This window comes from Microtus oregoni, unplaced genomic scaffold (genome assembly GCF_018167655.1).
Source record: "Microtus oregoni isolate MIOR12 unplaced genomic scaffold, Mior012 000006F_ref0000085, whole genome shotgun sequence".
NCBI classification, from domain to species: Eukaryota; Metazoa; Chordata; class Mammalia; order Rodentia; family Cricetidae; genus Microtus; species Microtus oregoni.
In genome coordinates, this window is record NW_024543065.1 from 55,775,200 (window position 1) to 55,796,308 (window position 21,109).

General features: G+C 44.0%; 1 protein-coding gene across 1 annotated transcript in view; it reads left to right on the forward strand.

Annotated features, from left to right (window-relative positions):
- The first annotated feature begins 9,261 nt into the window (after positions 1–9,261).
- The window catches only part of LOC121449508 (zinc finger protein 780B-like), a 31,518-nt gene continuing 19,670 nt past the window's right edge, over positions 9,262–21,109 (forward strand). Inside the window, exons 1-5 of the mRNA XM_041653977.1 lie at positions 9,262–9,447; positions 10,122–10,315; positions 12,813–12,863; positions 13,968–14,094; positions 17,795–17,893. Of these exons, the coding sequence (XP_041509911.1) occupies positions 12,831–12,863; positions 13,968–14,094; positions 17,795–17,893 (259 nt within the window). The 5' untranslated portion in view covers positions 9,262–9,447; positions 10,122–10,315; positions 12,813–12,830. The remainder of the gene's footprint in view (positions 9,448–10,121; positions 10,316–12,812; positions 12,864–13,967; positions 14,095–17,794; positions 17,894–21,109) is intronic.

Here is a 21,109-nt window from a genome sequence, read left to right on the forward strand (position 1 = left end):
TTACAGTTCAGAGGTATAGTCCATGATCATCACAGTAGGAAGCACAGAGGCATGCAGGCAGATACGGTTCTGGTAAAGGAACTGGGGATTCTACATCCTAATCCCTAGGCAACAGGAAGAGACCATGCATGAGCCACTGGTCTGGCTTGAGCATCTGAGACTTCAAAGTCCACCTACAGTGACAAACTTCCTCCAACAAAGCCACACCTACTACAGCAAGGCCACACCTCCTAATAGTGCCACTCCCTATGAACCTATGGGGGTCATTTTCTTTTAAGCTACAATACCATGTCTTCTAAGAAAAGAGTACACATGACAGGAGGTGTGGGGGAAGAGTTCGCAAGATCTCTATTCCAGTCTGAGTGAGGATGGGCACACCCATCACATCCACACAGACTGGTAACTGCCTACCTCCAGCATCTGAATCATATGAAATAGAATTGTCACTGTACTTTTTTTTTTTTTACAACCAAAACACTCTGTAGGCAAAACCACTCCCTGGGTGGAATCCCAAGTTATCTCCATAATGGGCCCTGAAACTTAGTTGGATCCTTAGACTTTTGTTTGAGGTGGGAACAGATCTACTTCTCTATTCCTGGAGCACAAGGTCTGGCAATTAGTCACACCTGTTGACAATCACCTTGAGAGAGCAGAACTCTCTAATTTACAACTAGGTGGAACCTTTGTCTGAGGTAGAAGCACAATAACCTTGAAGGAACTAGAAACAAGTCCCAACTCTCCCACCTTTGATCAATGTGGAAATAGGCCTTTTGGGGCCTCCACAGGGTTGCAAGCATCGCCACACATTTATGAACACAATTCACCTCTGTTCCAGGAAGCCGGGCCTGGGGTTTACCAGTCTCATCACTGGAGGGAATGATGAGCCCTCAGTTATAGTTGTTATGGTAAAAATAAAATGCCGCAGGTCCTCAAGTGGCAGCAATGGGCAATGGGCATGAGACCATGGTGAACCACAAAGGCAGCTGGGTCCCAGGCAGGGAGTTGTGTGGCAGGTGAGAGACAGAGACCTATTAGGCATGTCATGCAGAGAAAGTGGGTATTTATTCAGTGGATTATAGAGTGGAGAGGGAAAGGAGGGAAAGGGAGAAGAGCAGAGAGAGAAAGAAAAACAGTGAGATAGAGAGGAGGGTAGAAGGAGAGAAGTGGGGAGAAAGGAGAGAAGCAGAAGTCGCCTCTTCAGGAGAGAGATAGAAAGGAAAGACTTGCAGGCTGGAAGCAGAAGGAAGATCTGTTTGCCTCAGTGACCGGGGTGGGGACAGGACAGGCCATTACATTCCCATCTCTTTTTTTTATAATAAAAAGGTGGAAGATTGGGTGCAACAGGTTAAAGGAATTGGGGCAGCAGGTTCTGAAATAAGCTTCCTGTTTATTTGTGGATACCATCTTGGGGGGGTCACATCCTGGGGTAGCTGGTCTCTTTACTCCTGTCTGGTGTTTGTGGTATAGAAATGTCTAGCATCTCTCACACCTGTTTAAGGTATTGGCAGAACAGAGGACAAAGTTAAGTTTAGGAAAGAAAAATTTTAGGACCAGGCAATTAAGAAGGGTGTATCTGACCTGTTAAGGTGGATCCTTAAATTACTACTACAAAGCCCTCTGAGCAGTTGAGGGCTTTTTATCAGGTACAACTACAGTATTGAATCTGCCTGGAGAGCTGGATCCGAGCTTGACTGTACTGGCTTTTAACTTAACAAGTAAGATTTACACTCAGAAAAAGACAGAAAGAAGAAAAAACTGCTTTCAGTAGAAGGTTAACAGCAGAATTGACAATAGTAGAGAACAGCTTAATATATTTTTATATCATATTTTTGTAAGAGACTTAAAAGTACATATCAATTTAAAACATGAAACTTATTTCTTTGTTAGTTTGGAATGAGAAATAATGGACACACAATTATAACATTTAACAGTAAACATAGGTGAATTTAAGTTACATGTATGCACACATACATAGAAAACAAGAATTAGGTGAAGTGGATGCTCTTGGTGGGCACTACCAAAGGTATGCCACTGCACAACACACACATGTAACAGAGTCAGGAAGAGGAATTTAGAGACAAAATATAAGTATACTGGGGGATCAGGCAGGGTATACCTCAGTAAAGATGGCAAGACTTGGTCACCTGACCTGGTTCTTAGTTAAGATGGCAGTGTAGCCAGCCAGGCGGTGGTGGCGCACGCCTTTAATCCCAGCACTCAGGAGGCAGAGACAGGCAGATCTCTGTGAGTTCGAGACCAGCCTGGTCTACAAAGGGAGTTCCAGGACAGGCTCCAAAGCTACAGAGAAACCCTGTCTCGAAAAACCAAAAAAAAAAAAAAAAAAAGATGGCAGTGTAGTCACCTGACCTCAGTTTAGATGGTGGTAAGGTCACCTGATCTCAGTCAAAATGGCAGTGGTCACGTGTTTTATGGAGAAGACACATTTTTGAGCCACAGGAGTTTTAAACATAATAAGAGATCTAGAGGTATGATCTGCCCTGTTGCCAAGCCACCACAAGCCACGGTGGGGAACAAAGGCTGGAATTCAAAACTGCTGCCTCGTGGATCCAACTAATCTTGTTGGTCCTGTGATATCAGCGGTACTGGTGGCAGGGACAGTTTGAAGGAAAGCAGAGCCAGCAGGACACTGGCAGAGCATTCACAGTGGGTGGCTGATAGTTTGAGGGTTTATACCATAGCTGAAAACATGAAAACCTGTGAAGATAGCGAACAAACACAGCAGGGCCTATAGAAGAGTGTCTTCTCTCTACAGGCCAGGTATTAAAACCTGACTGGCTTTGGTCCGGGTGACTGCAAAGCCAGAGAGGCTGGAGGCCACTCCAAGTGGTCTCTCATGGTGGAGACCACTTATGAGTGGTCCAAGAGGAAAGAAAAAGAAAGGAGAAAGAAAAATCCAAGGGATCCTGGGCCCCAGATTGAATGCACTGCACCATGTGTGCAGTGCTACTGTGGGAGGCCCAGCCCTGGGTGTCCGGTCATGTTTTTAGCTATGAAAAGCAACGAGAGACGAACGTCAGTGAAGGGCTCAACCATAGCTGTCAAGGCTGTGGTTGGCTGACTGGAAGGGGAAAACTCACCACCGAAGCTGCTGCTGAGCATAGAGAGGTTCAGGCAGAAAGAGCACAGAGCTAGTGTAAAGAAACCTGGTTCTGGAGCCCAGGGTTTCATGTGTCCTCAGCTGGCCCACCCACAGGCCAGAGGGAATGTGGAAAGAGCCTAGCCAAGTCACAAGCATCAAGGTTATGGTAAAAAAAAAAGCCACAGGTCTCGGAGTGGTGGCAGTGGGCACAAGACCATGGTGGGCCATGAAGGCAGCTGGGTCCCAGGCAGGAAGCCGCACAGCGGGTGAGAGACAAAGACCTATTAGGCACACCATGTAGAGAAAGTGGGTATTTATTTAGTGGGTTATGGAGGGGAAACGGAAAAGAGGGAAGGTGAGAAGGAAGAAGAGCAGAGAGAGAAGCAAAGAAAGAGAAACAGAAATAGAGAGGAGGAAGGAAGGGGAGAAGTGGGGAGAAGGGAGAAGCAGAAGCTGCCTCTTTGGGAGAGAGACATAAAGGAAAGACTTTCAGGCTGGAAGCAGAAGGAAGATCTGCTTGCCTCAGTGGGTGGGGGTGGGGGAAAATGGGCGGGATTATCTCTTAAAGGGACAGGACAAATCATTACAATAGGTATGACTTCTCAACTTTGTCTCACTCTGGACCTGTGGTCATTGTGTGATTTCTGTCCTCAGTGACAAGGTCTGCCAGAAAGGTTTCCTGACAACTTTTTCTCAGCATCTTAATTGTCCAAGTAACTGAGTGTTCAGAGTCTGTCCCAAATGCTGCCAGAAGTATCTGAAGGAAAGTTGTCCTGTACTCCCTACTGGGTTAGGGCACAGGACAGCGACCCTTCAAGTGGGAGGGACTTGTGTTGATGAACCTGACTCTGCTGTTGTCTAAAAGAAAAGTTCTAGATGTCTACAATTCAAAGACTTCTTTATTTTAAGGTTTGAAGCTAGGCGTGGTAGCTTTTGCCTGTAATTCCAGAAGCTGAGAGGCTGAGGCAGGAGAATTTCCAGATATTAAAGGCAAACCTGGATTATACAAAATGACTTTCAGACTAGGCTGGGAAAGCAAAGCAAAATAAACAAAACACAGGAAACCCTCGAGATTCAGTGATCTATGCAGGAAAGGAGGCAGGAAGACTGTAGGAGCCAGAAGGGATGTGTGACAAAGAAACTGCCTTCCAGACACAGCAGGACAGATGCACAGATGAACTCACAGAGTCCATGCAGCATGCACAGGGCCTGTACAGGTTCAAGCAAGAGAAGTCTCAATATGGAGAAGGGATATGAACTAACTAATGAACTGTCTGTAATTGATACCTGCTGCCAAAGGAAAGATGGCTTTTCTCCAATGGAGTCTCTCTGGCTATCTCAACCACACCTCAGGGCAGGCCTGGCCAAAATGCGGTGAATTCAATGGCATTTGTGAGCTTTTTGCTTTATTTTGTGATATTTTGGCATTTTTTTGTGTGTGTGAGCATTCTTTGCTTGTGCACATTCTCCAAGTCACCCATGGCCCATGAGGGGCAGTAGATCCCAGGCAGGTGTGGCAGGTGAGAGACCTCAGCGGGGCAGCTAGTCCCATGAGCAGCCGTGGCGGGTGAGAGACAGACACAGACAGATAGGCATGCCATGCAGACTGAGGTTGGATATTTATTTAGTGGGTTATGGAAGGGAAGGGCAGAGGGAGAGAGAAGGGGGATGAGGAAAGAAATGGGGGCGGGGGAGAGGAGAGGAGCCACAGCAGCAGCCACCTCTTTGGGAGACAGATGGAAAAGGAAGGAGCTCAGACTGCAAGCAGAAGGAAGATTTGCCTGTTTTGGTGGTAGACAGGGATGGTGGTGGTGGTGGCGGTGGTGGTGGTGGTCAGGGCTTGTCTCTTAAAGGGACAGGACAGACTATTACACTACGTGCACACCACTCTCCACACATGTAAACATACACAGTACATACATACACATGGAAAATGAAAGGGAGGATAAACAGCATTCACTCAGTAAATGCTATTCTCAGAGGCCACTCAGAACTTCATGGGATTTACAGAGAGCTCAGCACTGATGGTAAGGAAAGGAAGCCACTCCAGCTCATTAATTATAGCAGGCATACTTTATATTCATGAATATCTTGATGTCTGACATTATTTAAAACATAAGATACAGCCAGATTGTGGTGCACGACTTTGATCCTAGCATTTGAGAAACAGAGGGAGCAGATTTCTGAAATACAGAACAACCTGGTCTACTGAGCAGGATTCAGGATAGCCAGGGCCTCACAGAGAAATCTTGCCTCAAAAACAAAACAAACAACAAACCAAAACAACCCAACCCAAACAAACAACAACAACAAAAAAAAACCATATAAGATCTACACAGAAGAATGAAAATCAAGCTTCATTGTGGAGAGAGGGGTACCTCTATCACACAGAATGGACCCAGAAGAGAGGATGTGAAGTGGGGATCCATCAGGAAGGTGGAGGGGAATGGAGGGATTGCTCGACACAGGACTACTATCTCCCTTCATAGTATAGGTTCCAGCTGCCCAGCGTCTGACATAAGTGACTTTATTTTGGTCTGACAATATTCACACATCTTATTTTTACGCTTTGGAGTATAACAGATAATGATATCCCACAAAGGGATGATTCAAACATTATATAATTTTAGTTATTTTAGTAGTCATACACTTTCAAATTTCTAGTATCTTAATGTAGTGGTTTGAAAAAAATGGCTCTTAGAAGGAGGGGCACTATTGCAAGGTGTGGCTTTGTTGGAGGAAGTGTGTCACTGTGGGCGTGGACTTTGAGGTCTCTTATGCTCAGTCTATGCCCAATATAGCACACAGTTTCTCCTGCTGCCAGCTGATCCAGATGGAGAACTCTCAGCTCCTTCTCCAGCTCCATGTCTGCCTGCACACCGCCATGCTTCCCACCATGACAATAATGGACTAAACCACTGAAAATGTAAGACACCTCAATTAAATGTTTTTCTTTATAAGAGTTTCCGTGGTCATGGTATCTCTTCACAGCAATAGAAACCCTATTAAAACACTTAGATAATGCACAGATAATGCATTTGTGATATTGTCAACTTTGGAGGCTCCAGATACACCTAGAAGATGAGCCTCTCTCTAGCCATGACTTTGAGGGATTATTGAGATAAATTAGCCTGTGGACTTGTATCTAAGGAATTATCTATGGATTAACCTTGAGATGTGGAGACAGGCACACCTTGACAGCAGGATCCTAGACTACATAAAAAGAAGAAAGCTAGCTTGGTGTGGTAGCACGTACCTTTAATCTCCACACTTGGGAGGCAGAGGCAGGTGGATTTCTGTGAGTTTGAGGCCAGACTGGTCTACAAAAGGAGTTCCAGAACAGTCAGGGCTACATAAAGAAACCATGCCTCAAAGATCAAAAACAAAAAAACCAACCAACAAAATCCCCCAAAAAGTAAACAATGAAAAAAAGAGCAAAAGCTGTCTGAAAATGAGCATGCCACTCTGCCTGCTACTGCAGTGTGACCATCAGCTGCACCTCTTCCCCAGCATGGGTCCCTGCTGCTGCAGACGGTGTGAGCATCAGCTGCACCTCTCCCCAGCATGAGTCCCTGCTGCTGCAGACAGTGTGACCATCAGCTGCACCTCTCCCCAGCATGGGTCCCTGCTGCTGCAGACGGTGTGAGCATCAGCTGCACCTCTCCCCAGCATGGGTCCCTGCTGCTGCAGACAGTGTGAGCATCAGCTGCACCTCTCCCCAGCATGGGTCCCTGCTGCTGCAGACAGTGTGACCATCAGCTGCACCTCTCCCCAGCATGGGTCCCTGCTGCTGCAGACAGTGTGAGCATCAGCTGCACCTCTCCCCAGCATGGGTCCCTTTCATTGTGTTGGACTGAACCCTAAAAGCAAGAGCAAAACCAAACATTTTCTACTTTCAGTTCTTTTTTTCAGCTATTTTTTCCTAAGACGAAGAAAATTAATTCATTATTATATAGCCGTCCATCCTTCATTAATAATTCCATTTGTCAAGCAACATGTTGTGTATGACTTCAATTCCTTTTGATTTATGGAGACTTGTTTTATGGCTCAGAGCATAGCTATGCCAATAAACATTCCCCGCATGTAAGAATTCTCTTGTCATTGGGAAGAGTGTTGCAAAAACATGAGACCAAGTGAGGCATGTCAACTTTATTAAAAACCAAGAGAGTATATGTCTTTTTTTTTTTTTCGAGACAGGGTTTCTCCGTAGCTTTTGGTTCCTGTCCTGGAACTAGCTCTTGTAGACCAGGCTGACCTCAAACTCACAGAGATCCGCCTGCCTCTGCCTCCCGAGTGCTGGGATCAAAGGCGTGCGCCACCACCGCGTGCCTGAGAGTCTGTCTTAAAACAATTTGGGAGCGACCAGAGGACTGCAATATAGAAGATGTACAATAGAGCACCTGATAATTCAGGGAGGTCAAGGAAGCAAGGGTTTGTAAAGGTGACATGTAGGAAAGAGAAGTGGTTTTGGAACATCCTTGGCTACAAGAAGCAATGACAAAATGGAACCAACAGATGTACTCACAGAAGCATCTTTCGTGTGTAAGGTCATGTGGGCCTTGAGTACCACTATGGACTTCAAAGGCGTCTAGGAACCATTTTTGTTGTGTGAGGATGAAAGCCCTCCCTTCAAGACACCCTTGGTTCCATTAATGTTTCACTGTCTCCATTGTGATTCTGACAGCATTCATAGCTGAAATGCTGTGCAATTCGACAATGCCCTGGTGCTTTTCTGCGTTTTCTCCATCACTGGTCCTTTTTACCCTACAATCACATTTTGGAATGAAAAAAAGCTTTGTGTAAATATAAGAAATGGCAACAGTCATTTTGAAAGTCCACTAGTATGTTACAACAAAGATAATGAACGATGTTTGTGTTTGTTTAGGGTACATTCATGTGCTAGGCAGCCATCCTTCAACATGGGGTACATGACGGTCCAGTGAACACAGTTCAATGTGGCCCCCAGCCACATTTTCTTATATAGACAACAGGAACACCAAACCTTAGAAGGGTTTGGGACATCTGGCTCTCTGAAATCTCTAATGTAACCTGGCCTTCCTCTGCACATTTAAAATCAACCAATTCACTGTCAGTTGGCCGAGGCAAAGGAAGTTGGATCTTTGAGTTTGAGGGCAGCTTGGTCTACAGAGTGAGTCCCAGGACAGCCAGTGTTACACAAATTAATTCTGTCTTACAAAAACCAAACCACACCAAACAAAACCAAACCAACCAACCTAACGAACAAAAAACCCCAAACCAACCAATTCTTTAGTTCAGTGTTTTCAAAGTCATCATAGTCCCTACCATAGCACAGGGAGGTGGACTCCCTCGTGGAGTGGGTCTCAGGCAAAGCATAATCAAACCAGTTATGTCTTGATATGATTTTATTCCAAGTCTGCGCTTTAAAACTTGGGCTAGGGCTGGAGAGATGGCTCAGAGGTTAAGAGCACTAGCAACTCGTCTGGAAGTACCAAGATCAATTCCCAGCAACCACATGGTGGCTCACAACAATCTGTAATGAGATCTGGTGCCCTATTCTGGAGTGTAGGTATACATGAAGGCAGATGCTGTAACATAATAAAGCTTTCAAACAAACAAACTTAGGCTCCTCTGTACACTACATAGGAGAGAAAATAAGTAACACGCAGAACCCAGAGTTAACTTTTTCTTTTCTTTCTTTTTGGTTTTTCGAGTCAAAGTTTCTCTGAGTAGTCTTAGTTGTCTTGGAACTCACTCTGTAGACCAGGCTGATCTCGAAGTCCCAGACATCCGCCTGCTTCTGCTGTTCTCCCACCTCCCCACCCCCTCCACCACCCCCCACCCCCGCCCAGGGCTGGGATTCAATTCAAGGCGTGTACTAACACGCCAGAGAGCTTTTTCTTTTCGGCGCACCCCGTGGGAACTCCGACAAACAAGTGGGCGCCGTTCCCAGATGGGCTGCTCAAGTTGCGTGCTGGGATTTCTCTGAACCATACAGCACGAGATGTGAATTTTTGGTCACCGGGACTCTATTTCCCAGGGACCAGTGCGCCGGAAGTAAAATATTAACTTCCTCTGTCTTGTTAGAGCTTTCTGGTAGGTGGCAGAAATCTGTGATGTAATTCTCCACTGAGTAAGGCGGAGCCTGTGGTCTCGGTGTGGGTGTGGACGGTGGTGCGTGGTTGGTGAATGGTGATGTGTGTGAGTGTGTAGGGACCATGGTGTGCCTGTCTATATGCATGCGTGTGTGCGTGTTTACACACCTCGAGCTCTCCGATTGTCCATGTCACTCTGCCAGTCGGTTCTGCTCCTGCTTTCTCTCACGGTCACAGCGGCTGAAGCAGAGTACCAGGCTGCGGCGATGAGAGGTCAGGGACGGAGTCTGAAGGGGAGCTGTCCCTGAGGTCCAGACTTGAGCGCGGGCGCGCATTTGAGGCCGGAGACGCCTCCGAAGGCTTGGAGAAGAATGCGTGCTTTATTGCCACACAACTAAGATTCAAGAATGAGTCTGCGCTTTCTTTCTTTTTGAGAAACGAGGTTTTAGTTTTAGAATATAGAATTGTCAGTAAGTGAAGTAAGAATATGTAAATTGATGCCTCCACCATTGTGCCCCTTACATTGTCCCCTCCCTTTCCACTCAATAGTCACAGGATCGTTTCGGAGACCCTTGACATCTTCTCTCTACAATCACTCCCTTCCCCCAAGATGTTGTAGAAAGGAGGCCAACTCCAGAGGTTAGCGTTAGGGCTTTGAAACCCAGATATAGTCACTCAATTACTGCTCGAATAGTAGCACACGTCCTGTGTCCTTTGATCTTTAAAGGCTTTCTTTTCAAATCAGGGGCACAATGGAGGTGAGAAGCGATTTCTGCTTAATTTGGCATCTTTGAAAGGATTATTTTAAAAAGTAGTAATTTTAGGATGTCTGTGTATGAAAATGGGTAGCATTGGCCAGGTCCAGATGTGCAGTGCTGTGGTTGAACGTGGGGATGTGGCTCTGTGGTATCTCAGAGTCTTGGTTCTGCCTTTCTCTGGGTCCCTAGGCTTGTCATGTGCCTCCGAATGACAGCTGTAAAGCCTGTTGGTGCAGTGCCAGCCGCAGAGTAAGGACCCAATGTGTTTAGTTGTCGCGCTCTGTGGTCGTTTGAGTTCATTCTCTTCAGTTTTCTGCAGTACGAGGGCGTGTTAGAAATAATGGGATTACTGCCTGTATTTTTATGAAAATGGCTAATAAAAGGTAAGCTTTATGGTGTACACTTAAAATGAGTACCTGAGAGGCAAAAGCAGGTGAATGTCTGTATTTCATGGTCATTTTAGCCATACGGTCAGTTCCAGCCTGGGCTACACAGTAAACCCGGTCTCAAAACCAATAACAAGGTAAAGAAAATGAACTAACATAGAATAGTTTTTTTTAGATGAAATTTCTCGTATTGTGTCCAGCATGGTCATTTGGAGTCTTTGTGTCCTTTGGGATGACTAAATCTGCCTGTCATATTTTTGTAGTGAGCACACTGAACGTCTACTCTCCGAGTTTTTCAAAACCCCTTGCCATAGTCTCTGTGCTGCATGAGGTATCTGGAACTTGTGTTGTGTCGCTGAAATTGTGTAGTCCTTGGTCAGCGTCTTCCCGACTCCCTTACGGGTCTGCATCTCCCACTCTCAACCACGGTGTTGCACATCCAGTCTTAGCCACTCACACCCCGTTACCCACCATCGTACCTGGTCCTGTGAGATAACGGTTTCAGGTTCTGCATGGAGATGGTGGTCTTTGTCTTTTTGTTTAAAGGTTAGTTTTCATGAGTGAGATGGTGGGTTTTTTTTTAAAAGATTAATATTTTTACCCAGAATTCTGCGCTGGGGTGCCTGCAGAGACCAGATGGTTAGGATCTACAGGAGCTGGAGTTACAGGCATCGGGAGCTGTCGGGGAACTGAACTTCTGACCTCTGGAAAAGCCATCCCAGCTCTCAGCCGCTGAGCCTTCTCTCCAGCCCCAGCATTTTCTTTTTGTCTTTAGCTCATTTCTCTCGTTTTCCTCCATGCTCACCATATTGTAGTAAATGGTTGTATAGCATTCCACTGTGCCCGTGAACCTCATTCTAGATTTGTTTTCTCCATTTATTTAGTGTGTGCGTGGTTTCATATCACAACCAGGTAAAGAATGCTGGAATAAGTTTGGGGATGTAAATGTCCCTTGCAGATGCTGAGTTTTTCTCTGTGTCTCTACTCAGTCATGGTAATGATGGATCACGTGACAGTCCTCTTTGTAATTGCTTGAAAACAATGACTGTATTAATTTACATCTCCTCCTGTTCCTCCATGTTTTCTACACGATGTTTGCTTTTTGATAGTGGACACTGTTTTTAAAAAGATTTACTTACTTCGTTTTCTTTTTTTTTTTTTTTTTTTTCGAGACAAGGTTTCTCTGTAGTTTTTGGTGCCTGTCCTGGAACTAGCTCTTGTGGACCAGGCTGGCCTCGAACTCACAAAGATTTTCCTGCCTCTGCCTCCCGAGTGCTGGGATTAAAGGCGTGCACCACTACCGCCCAGCGTTACTACATGTTTTTATACTTTTGTTTGTCTTAAATATATGTGTACTGTATGCATGACTGGTGCCTGAGGCAGCCAGAAGACAGTGTCAGACCCCTGAAATTGGAGTTAGGGATGCTTATGAGCCACCATGTGGGTACTGGAAATCAAACCTGGGTCCTCTGCCTGAGCATAAAGTACTCTAAAAATACTGGGCTCTCCCTCCTGCCCTCTGGTAACTGACACTCTTACCAGGCACGAGGAGGCCACTCGCTGTGATTTTAACGTCTGTCTCTCTGATGCTTATTTTTCATGTCCCTCCAGTAGGCCGTTTTTATATTCCGTGTGGGGAAATGTCTATTTGTGTGTTTGCTTGTTTCTTAACTAGCATGTGTCCTTGTCGCTGAATTATCCGCATTCCTTATGAAGGCACTGTGTCAGAGTTTTGTTGTTAACTCCATGTCAGGTGTGTAATTTGCAAGTATTCTTTCCCATTACCTAAATTATCCCTCTACTCTGTTGATGCTTTCCTCTGCTGTGTGAAGTTTTCAGTCAAATGTAAATCCCATTTGTCCATTATGCTTTTGTTACTTGTGTTTTTACAGTAATACCTAATATGTCTGGTGTCATGGAGGCTTTCGTCTGTTTTTTTTTCCCTAGTAGTGTCAGTTTTGTCTTTAAATTTTAATCTGGTTTGAGTTGACATTGCATGTGGTGTGACTGAAGGTCTGGTGTCAGTCTACTGCATGTTAACATTGAATCTGACCAGCGCCACTGACTGCAGAGGCTAGTGTGGAACCCATTGGGCCAGGCTGGCCTGGAATGTGAGCAAGCCTCTTGCCTCTGCCTCCCCAGTGCTGGCCATGTATAGCCATGCTACCACATCCGGCAGGACTTCCTGCACTTTATTTATGTTTTTTTTTTTTTTTGATTTTTTGAGACAGGGTTTCTCTGTGGCTTTGGAGCCTGTCCTGGAACTAGCTCTGTAGACCAGGCTGGTCTCGAACTCACAGAGATCCGCCTGCCTCTGCCTCCCGAGTGCTGGGATTAAAGGCATGCGCCACCACCGCCCGGCTTATGGCCTGTGGGAGGCCATGAGCCGTGGGGCAGGAGTGTGAGTGGGGATGCTTGGGAAGGAAATCATGGTGTCATAGTCAGTGTGGACATTAAGTGACAGTCCAGTGAAAGGCTTTCTTTCTGTCCCCAGGGAGGATCCTGAGGAAGAATGGCCAGCTCTGGGTCTCAGGACGTGGTCTGTGTAAGTTGACGTTCTCTCTCTACACAGGCGGCTTCCAGGTTAGATGACTCTTTGCTGTCTTTCTCTTGTGAAGCTTCCCAAGGACCCGAAATCCTCCAGCCCCGTCAGCCCCGTTACACTGAGGGTTGAAAGGTCAGAGCACTTCCTGTCTGGCCTGTTTCCGGCTGCTTCTGCAGTTTTCTCTGAGTGCATTCCTGCACACCTGCCCTCTCCTGCCTGTGGTCGGGGAGGACTGTGGTTGCAGAGGGGCCACAGTCCCACAGGGAATCACGGTCTTTGGGGTTTTAGACCGTTGAGGTGATGGTCTCCTTTGAGTGCACTGGGGATCCTAATTGACATCTTTGGTGTTTTCAGGCTGATGACACAGGGTTTGAGAGTGAATGGCCTCGGTGCATGTGTGTGATGAGGTGACCTGCTTGAGGGACTTTAAGAGAGAGTTCAGGGATGAGAGGGAAGGTCATCCAGGCTGTGATTGGGACAGGACTGTAGTCTTCAGAGTTCAGCGAGACCTGAGACATCTGCACTATCTTGGTAGAATATTGGCTTTTGATTTTAAGGGAAAAACCCCTTAAACCTAATATGCCAGTAATATGGACTCTTATGTAGTTTATGAACTCTGACATAATTTATAAAAATCATTCTTGTAACAAAAAGTCTTTATGCTATCTCCTGATGCCACAACAAACCCAGGGACTCACACTGGTTCTTAGGTGTTTTACACTGAGCCTGGTGACAGTTCTCTTTTGTGCTGTAACTGGAAGGCTGCGGATGGAATGGAAGCGCACCTCTATTGGATGTGTAGGGGGATGGAATGGAAGCACACCCCTATTGGATGTGTAGGGGGGATGGAATGGAAGCGCACCTCTATTGGATGTGTAGGGGGATGGAATGGAAGCGCACCTCTATTGGATGTGTAGGGGGGATGGAATGGAAGCCCACCTCTATTGGATGTGTAGGCCACACTCCTCCTTTCCTGGGGGAGATCGTGCAGTCAGGTGCCTTGAGCTTCTCCATGTGGCTCCTCCCACCCTTGAGTCCTTTCCCTTCTCTTTTTTCATCTTGAATGCTTCCCCGATCTCACTCTACTTGTGTTTGTGGTTTCAGGGGTCAGTGACATTTAGGGATGTGGCTGTTGTCTTCTCTCAGGAGGAGTGGGCCTGCCTGGATGCTGCTCAGAGGGTCTTATACAGGGACATGATGTTGAAGACCTACAGAAACCTCCTCACAGTGGGTAAGGCTATCTGTCCCCATGAATGGGGGGTGTCTTCTACATTGTTGGCTTACCTCCCTCTGAATGAGTAGAGAGAGTATCTTTCCTGTAGTAGCTGAAGCTGTGCTTGATGGCCCCATTCCTGTCATTCCTTCACTCAGAAGGCTGAGAGAGGAAGATGGTTGTGAGTTCAAGGTGACCCTCAAATACATCATGATTTCTGGGCTAGCCTAATCGACAGGGTGAGGCCCTATTTCAAACAAAACAAAGAAACAAAATTAAATAAAGAAGTAAATAAATCAAAAAATATAATTAGGAACTAGAGAGATAGCTTGACCGTTAAGCAAACTGGTTGCTCTTGCAGAGGGCCTGAGTTTATTCCCACCAGGATAAGGTAGCTCTAAACCAGCTCTAACTCCAGGTCAGGGTATCTGATGCCCTCTTTTGTCCTTCATGGGCACCATGCACTTATGTGGTGCTCATGCATACACTCACATTTGCATAAAATAAAATAAATTTATTTCAATAGAATTTTAAAGAGGTGGCTGAATTCCTCCTTTTTCTCAAAGGAATAATGTGGAATCTCTTTGGTTGAAAACAGGAGCTCATGAGGTACCTGCTTTTTGTTCATACCTTGGAGATCCTCTCAATGAGCTCTGGCTCAGAGAGAGACTCTGTCTCAAAAAACAAAGTGGGGAGTAATATAGATGATACATCACACTACTCTCTGGCCTACATACACACATACATGCGTGTATGCCTACACACACTTGTGCACACACCCTCATAAAAACATACACTGTACATGTATATATAGAGAGCTAAATATAAGAACTTTTATGAATTTACTTAATGATGAATCCGTAGAGTCAATTTAAAACGGAAGTGGAACCATTCTATTTCCATCAAGGAATACTTACTTTACTTGCTTTGTTGTAGAAGTTTCAGGCTATGAATTTGTCCTTTTCATTAATCATATCTGTAAGAATGAGGTGTAAATCGAAAGAAGGCAACTTAAATCACAATAATGCCAACACTTTTCATGGCTAGGGATGTAGCTGTTCCATCCCTAACATATAACATAAATAAATAAATAACCAAATAAAGATTAAAACGTTAGTGATCCTACGTTAGTATAGGTCAGACAGTGTTCAAAATATTTGACTATAATACTTAATATCATGATCAACTCTATCTAATAGATATTATCAACTCAATCTAAATTATTATTTGTCATTTATTATTATTATAAATTTATTTCTTTGCAGCTATGTCTCATGTAGCCCAGGGAGCTTTGGACTCGCTATAAAACTAAACCTGGTCTTGATTGATATAGAAGTGATGGGTAAATGGGTAAATTATTATGACAAAAAAGGGGTGATCATTGAATCTACTTTAGTCCAAAGAGCAACTGTTACTCTCAAAATACTTTACATTGGTATGGATTTTAGTTTATTGCTATAAATTTAAGATCAGTTTTGTTATACTCTATGTGTATTTCTACTCTTGTTTAAGGTATTATGTTCTTGCAGCTGATTTAAAAATGTAAAATGAAAAATTACAGATTAATAGTCATCTATAATAGTCAAACTTAAAGTCATATTAGTTAGTTTTTTTTAGGTGTACAAAAATATATTTCAATTATGTATGTAATCCTTGAGCACTTCAAAGATCTACAGAATATGGCATTTAAAATGTTTTAGGAACTTTTCTCGACAGTGAGACATGTATGCTCCTGGCAGCACCAATTACTTCAAAGAGTGTGATGGGCATTGAAGAAACTCATTATGGAATTTGCCTTCAGTGTGGCAAGGCTAGCCTTTTGAGCAAGAAACTGCTTTTACCTGGACTGCTTTACAGTACTCTGCATAAACTGGACATGCAGAACCCAGGGGAAAATGACAGCTAATCATTGCCAAAACAAGGCAGGATGGTCTTTCAGGTTCCTGTTTCACAGAAGAAACTGCCAGACATTCTTCAGGACCCAGAGAAAAGTGACTGGCAAGCTTTGCCAATAGAGGTGGGAGTGTCCTTCAAATTTCCTGCTTCACTGAAAAAGTCTGCCAGATACTCTAGGCCTGTAGGCTGAGGATGGATGCCCCAATATTACAGAAGAGATTTCAGTGACTGTCCAGGTAGCCAGATGCCTTCGTCATTTCTAGCGTTTTGGAAGTTGTTTGCAAATGCACTCCTGTTTACTCAGGTAGTATTATATCCTTCTGGGGTCTTTGATGGAGTTGAAGAGTAGATAATTATAATTATAGTTTTCCTTAGTTACAATAAAAGATAAATTAGATACGAAACTAGATTCATAAAGATAGACTAGGTGATGGAGTGTTTTCTTTAATTTTGCCAAATGTAAATAGAGTAAACATCATAACTATAATTCTCGCTTGATAACTATTTTGTTATATGTAATATTACTATGTTAAAGTTAAAAATCTCCCTTTTTCATTAGACAGAAAAGGGGAAATGCTGTGGGACTTTTTACATGCTGAGAATATGTGTTGCTCTCGTTGGTTGATAAATAAAGGTGTTTTGGCCTGTGTCAAGGCAGGATATAGTGAGGCAGGAAATCCAAGCAGGAATACAGGGAGAAAGAATGACAGAGTTGAGGGAGATGCCAGTCAGCCCCCGAGGAAGCAATACATGTAAAAAAAAAAATAAGGTAACAAGCCACAAAGCATGTGATAAAGCATAGATAAGAAATATGGGTTAATTTATATGTAGTGCTAGCTAGTAATAAGTCTGAGCCGTCGGCTAAACATTTATAAATAAGTGTCTGAGTGGTTATTTTAAAATCAGCTGAGGGACTGGGCGGGACCAAAGGCTCTGTTTACACTTGAACTTCTCATCTTCCCAGGTGTTGTGATTATAATGTGTGCCACTATGCCCAGTTTTTAGGTGGAAACATTGAGCATGGAATCTGGTGGGACTTGCCTAATAAATTGCATTATTACTGAGCTGTAGAGATGGGGTTTACATCTCTATCCACAGTGCAGCCTAAGGTTTCATGATCTCCCCACACACTAAATTATACTTTCCTCTTAAGTGGCAATCCCTGATCTGCATTTATATAAACTCTTTTCTGAAACAGTTGGTTTCTCACTGAGGTTGCTTCTTTTTCTTATCTTAAGTCTTTTCTCAGCATTATTTGGATTCTTTAATCATTTTTTAATCTGTTTTTGTAAGATGGGTCTTGTTACATAGCACAGACTGTTAAATCTGCTTTTGTAAGATGGGTCTTGTTATATAGCACAGACTGGCCTGGCTCTTTCTTCTACCTGCTGAGCTTACAGGATGATCCACTATGTCAACCTGTATGTATTTTTTTTCTTTTGGATTTTTCGAGACAGGGTTTCTCCGTAGTTTTTGGTTCCTGTCCTGGAACTAGCTCTTGTAGACCAGGCTGGCCTCGAACTCACAGCGATCCGCCTGCCTCTGCCTCCCGAGTCCTGGGCTTAAAGGTGTGTGCCACCACCGCCCGGCTTCTGTATGTATTATTTTATAATAAATACTGTATTTTAATACTGTATAATAAATACACCTGTGTTTTTAAAAATCTTTACAGGTAGCTTGTGTTGGCAAACACCCATAATCCCAGCATTTGGGAGGTAAAGGCGGGCTGATTAAGAAAGTTCCAGGACATTGTGGGATAATTGGAGACCAACTCTCAAACAAAGAAAAGTTTCCACATATGTCATTTTTCCTTTCTTTTAAGTGGGAAGTTCCATTTCCAAACCCGATCTGATCACCTTATTGGAGCAGGAGAGAGAGCCCTGGATGGCTGTGACGGAAGAAGCAGACAGGCCCAGCCCAGGTGAGTAAGAGGAAGGCAGGGCTGCAGCATTGCCATCTCAGCGTGTGGTCAGAGAGGTCCCCACGCCTGACCCAGGGTTGACACACTTCCTTCAGAGCGCCAGGGCCTGTGGAAGAATGTGCCTGAGACCTGGGAAGGAAGTCAAGGTCATAGCTAAAGCTGCCACAGGGGCTGCTAGTTCATGAGTCTAAGTTGTTCTCCCCTCTTCCCTTGTACTGGAGCAGTTACCCTTTTTCTATCATTTTAAATCTATTTGTGTGTGTGTGTGTGTGTGTGTGTGTGTGTGTGTGTGTCTACAGGTACCCAAAGAGGCCGTAAAGGAGTGTCAGATCGCCTGGGACTGGAGTTACAGGTCAATACTATAACTGCTATCAAACCCAGGTCCTCCAAAAGAGCAGTCAGTGTTCTTAGCCACTGATCCAATGATAAGAAAATTTGAACACAAGTAAATGCAGTAACATAGTGAGGAATGCTAAATATGTTAATTGCAGGTCTCCATAGTCTCTCTAAACAAGGTATGATGGTTGTAGCCTATGGTTTTTATTATTGCACTGAAGATGTGGAAAAGACAGATCCCTTGTCTTGCTAACATTTAGCCTAGTTTACTTGGCAAGCTCCAAGTAAAAGAGAGACCCGATTCCAAAAGGGCAGATGAACAAGCCAGTGAAACATGTGAGCACACACACAGCACAGCCTTCTACATAGCTTGGCATGGGGGCTGAGATGTCTCTTTTTGGTTGTCAACTTGACTACATCTGGAACTAACCAAAATCCAAACATCTGGGTACACCTGTGAGAGATTTTTCTTAGTTAAGTCATTTGAAGTAGGAAGACCCACCTTTAATCCAGATCTTTTGAGGAGGTAAGACCCACCTTAAATCTGGGCCACGCCTTTTGGTGCCATCCTGTAAAATGGATGTGGAAGAAGGAAATTCTTGTCTGCTTCCCCTCACTCTGCTGGCAAGTCCTTTCCTTCATTGGCATGAGAGCCTACTTCTTCAGGCTCCTAGCATGGACTGCACATCAGCGGAGACATGCATTGTGGAGTGAACAGCTGCTGGATTCTTCGACTTTCTGCTATTAGACACCCATTGTTTGACTAGCTGGGTGTCAGTCCATCACCCACTTGCATAAATTCTGTAAATGTAGAATGAGCAGTTCTGTTCCTCTAGAGAACCCTGATTAGTACAGGGCACATATCTGTAATTCCAGGGTTTTGGAGGTGGAAGCCGGAAGATCAGAACTTTAAGGTTGTCCTCTGTTACATACTGAGTTTGAGGGCAGCCTAGGTGACATGAGACCATCTCAAAACATAGAGGGACTGGAGAGATGGTATAGTCATTTAGAGCACTTGCTGATGTTACAGAGTGGTGTGGGATAGTGGCCTGTATTCTGTCAATTATATTTTAAATAAACGCTGATTGGTCAGAAGCCAGGCAGGAAGTATAGGTGGGACAACCAGACAGGGAGTAGAGGCGGGTCAATGAGAACAGGAGAATTCTGGGAAGAGGAAAGCTTGGTCCACACAGTCCTGGCCCAGCCACAGAAGAAGCAAGATGAGACTGCTTCACTGAAAAAGGTACTGAGCTATGTGGCTAACATAGACAAGTATAATCGGCTAATATACATTATAAGAGTTAATAAGAAGCCTGAGCTAATGAGCCAATCAGTTTTATAACTAATGTTGAACTTTGTGTGATTTCTTTGGGACTTAACAACTGCGGGAACTGGGCAGGACAGGAACCACAGACAACAACAGAGGACGCAGGTTTCTTTTCTAATACCCACATCATTTCTCTAACCCATGTGGAGGCTTTCAACTACCTGTAGGTCCATTTCAAAGGATCTGAGGTTCTCTTTTGGCTTCCTTGGGGACCAGGCAAGCAAATGGTACACATACATACATACATGGAGACACTCTCAGAAACACGTAAAATGAAAATAAGTGAATCATTAAAAACAAAAAATAATAAACCCAACCAAATTACAGCAGCAATCACCTCCATTAGAACAGCTTTAAAATATTACCTAAGTATACTAATTGGTAATATTTGTCTTTGTGTGCTGTGTTTATGTCTACAACTACATGTTTAAAACTTTTTGTTGGACTGTTTGAACGTAAGTCACTAATATTCTAAGGATTTCTTGTATCTGCTGGCAGGATATTATCCACTAACAACCTTCCATTAGTCCTCGGTAATGTAAACAACCTGTTACTATCATCCTAAGAAAATTATTATCTCAGGAGGACTACTGGAAGTACAGTTTTCTTTATGGTTTTTCCCATTTTGATTATTGACATTTTTGTTTGATTTTAGTTTTCTGGACATTTCTGTGTCAAACTTCTTGAGTTTATTTATTATTAGGTTTCCTTAGTCTTATTTTTGTCCTCTTTTATTGAGAATAATTTTCCCTATATAATATATCCTTATTATTGATTGTCTTCCCTCTGATCCTCCCTGTTTCTCCCTTCATCCCCTTCCCTCTGGATCTACTCCCTTACTCTTTGTCCTTAGAGAACAAACATGCTTCTAAGGGACAATATAATACAGTACAATACGTTAAAACAAAAACTGACATATTAGACTCTAACAACAACAACAACAAAACCAGAGGAAAAGAGCCCAAGAGAAGGCACAAGAAATAGAGACCCTATTGTTTACACACTCATGAATCCCATGTGCACACTAAATGGGAGGCCACATTCAGTTTATGTACAGGACCTGGTGCAGGCTGGGTGGTGCAGGCCTTGTGCATGCTGCCTCAGTCTCTGTGAGATCAAAAGAACATTGATCATTTTGACACAGAGGGTCTTATTTTCTTGGTGTCTTCCATCCCTCTGATTTTACATTGTTTCTTTCCACCTCCTCTTTCACAGGGTTCTTTGAATGTGAAGGGAGAGATTTGATGGAAACATCCCTTTTAGGGCTGAGTATCCCAAGGTCTCTCATTCTGTACATAGTATTTGGCTGTGGTTTTCTGTTTTTGTTCTTAGTTGCTGCAGAAGGAAGTTCCTCTTATGATGTCTGAGCAAGGCATCTATACTGATCTATAAATGTAGCAGAATGCCATTAGAAGGTATTTTATTGCTGTGTGTGTGTGTGTGTGTGTGTGTGTGTGTGTGTGTGTGTGTGTTTAGAACAGTAGTATTTGATTTTATTCTAGATCCCTTGGCTGTTTAGTCTCAGGTTTTGATCAGTCACCCAGTGTTGGGAA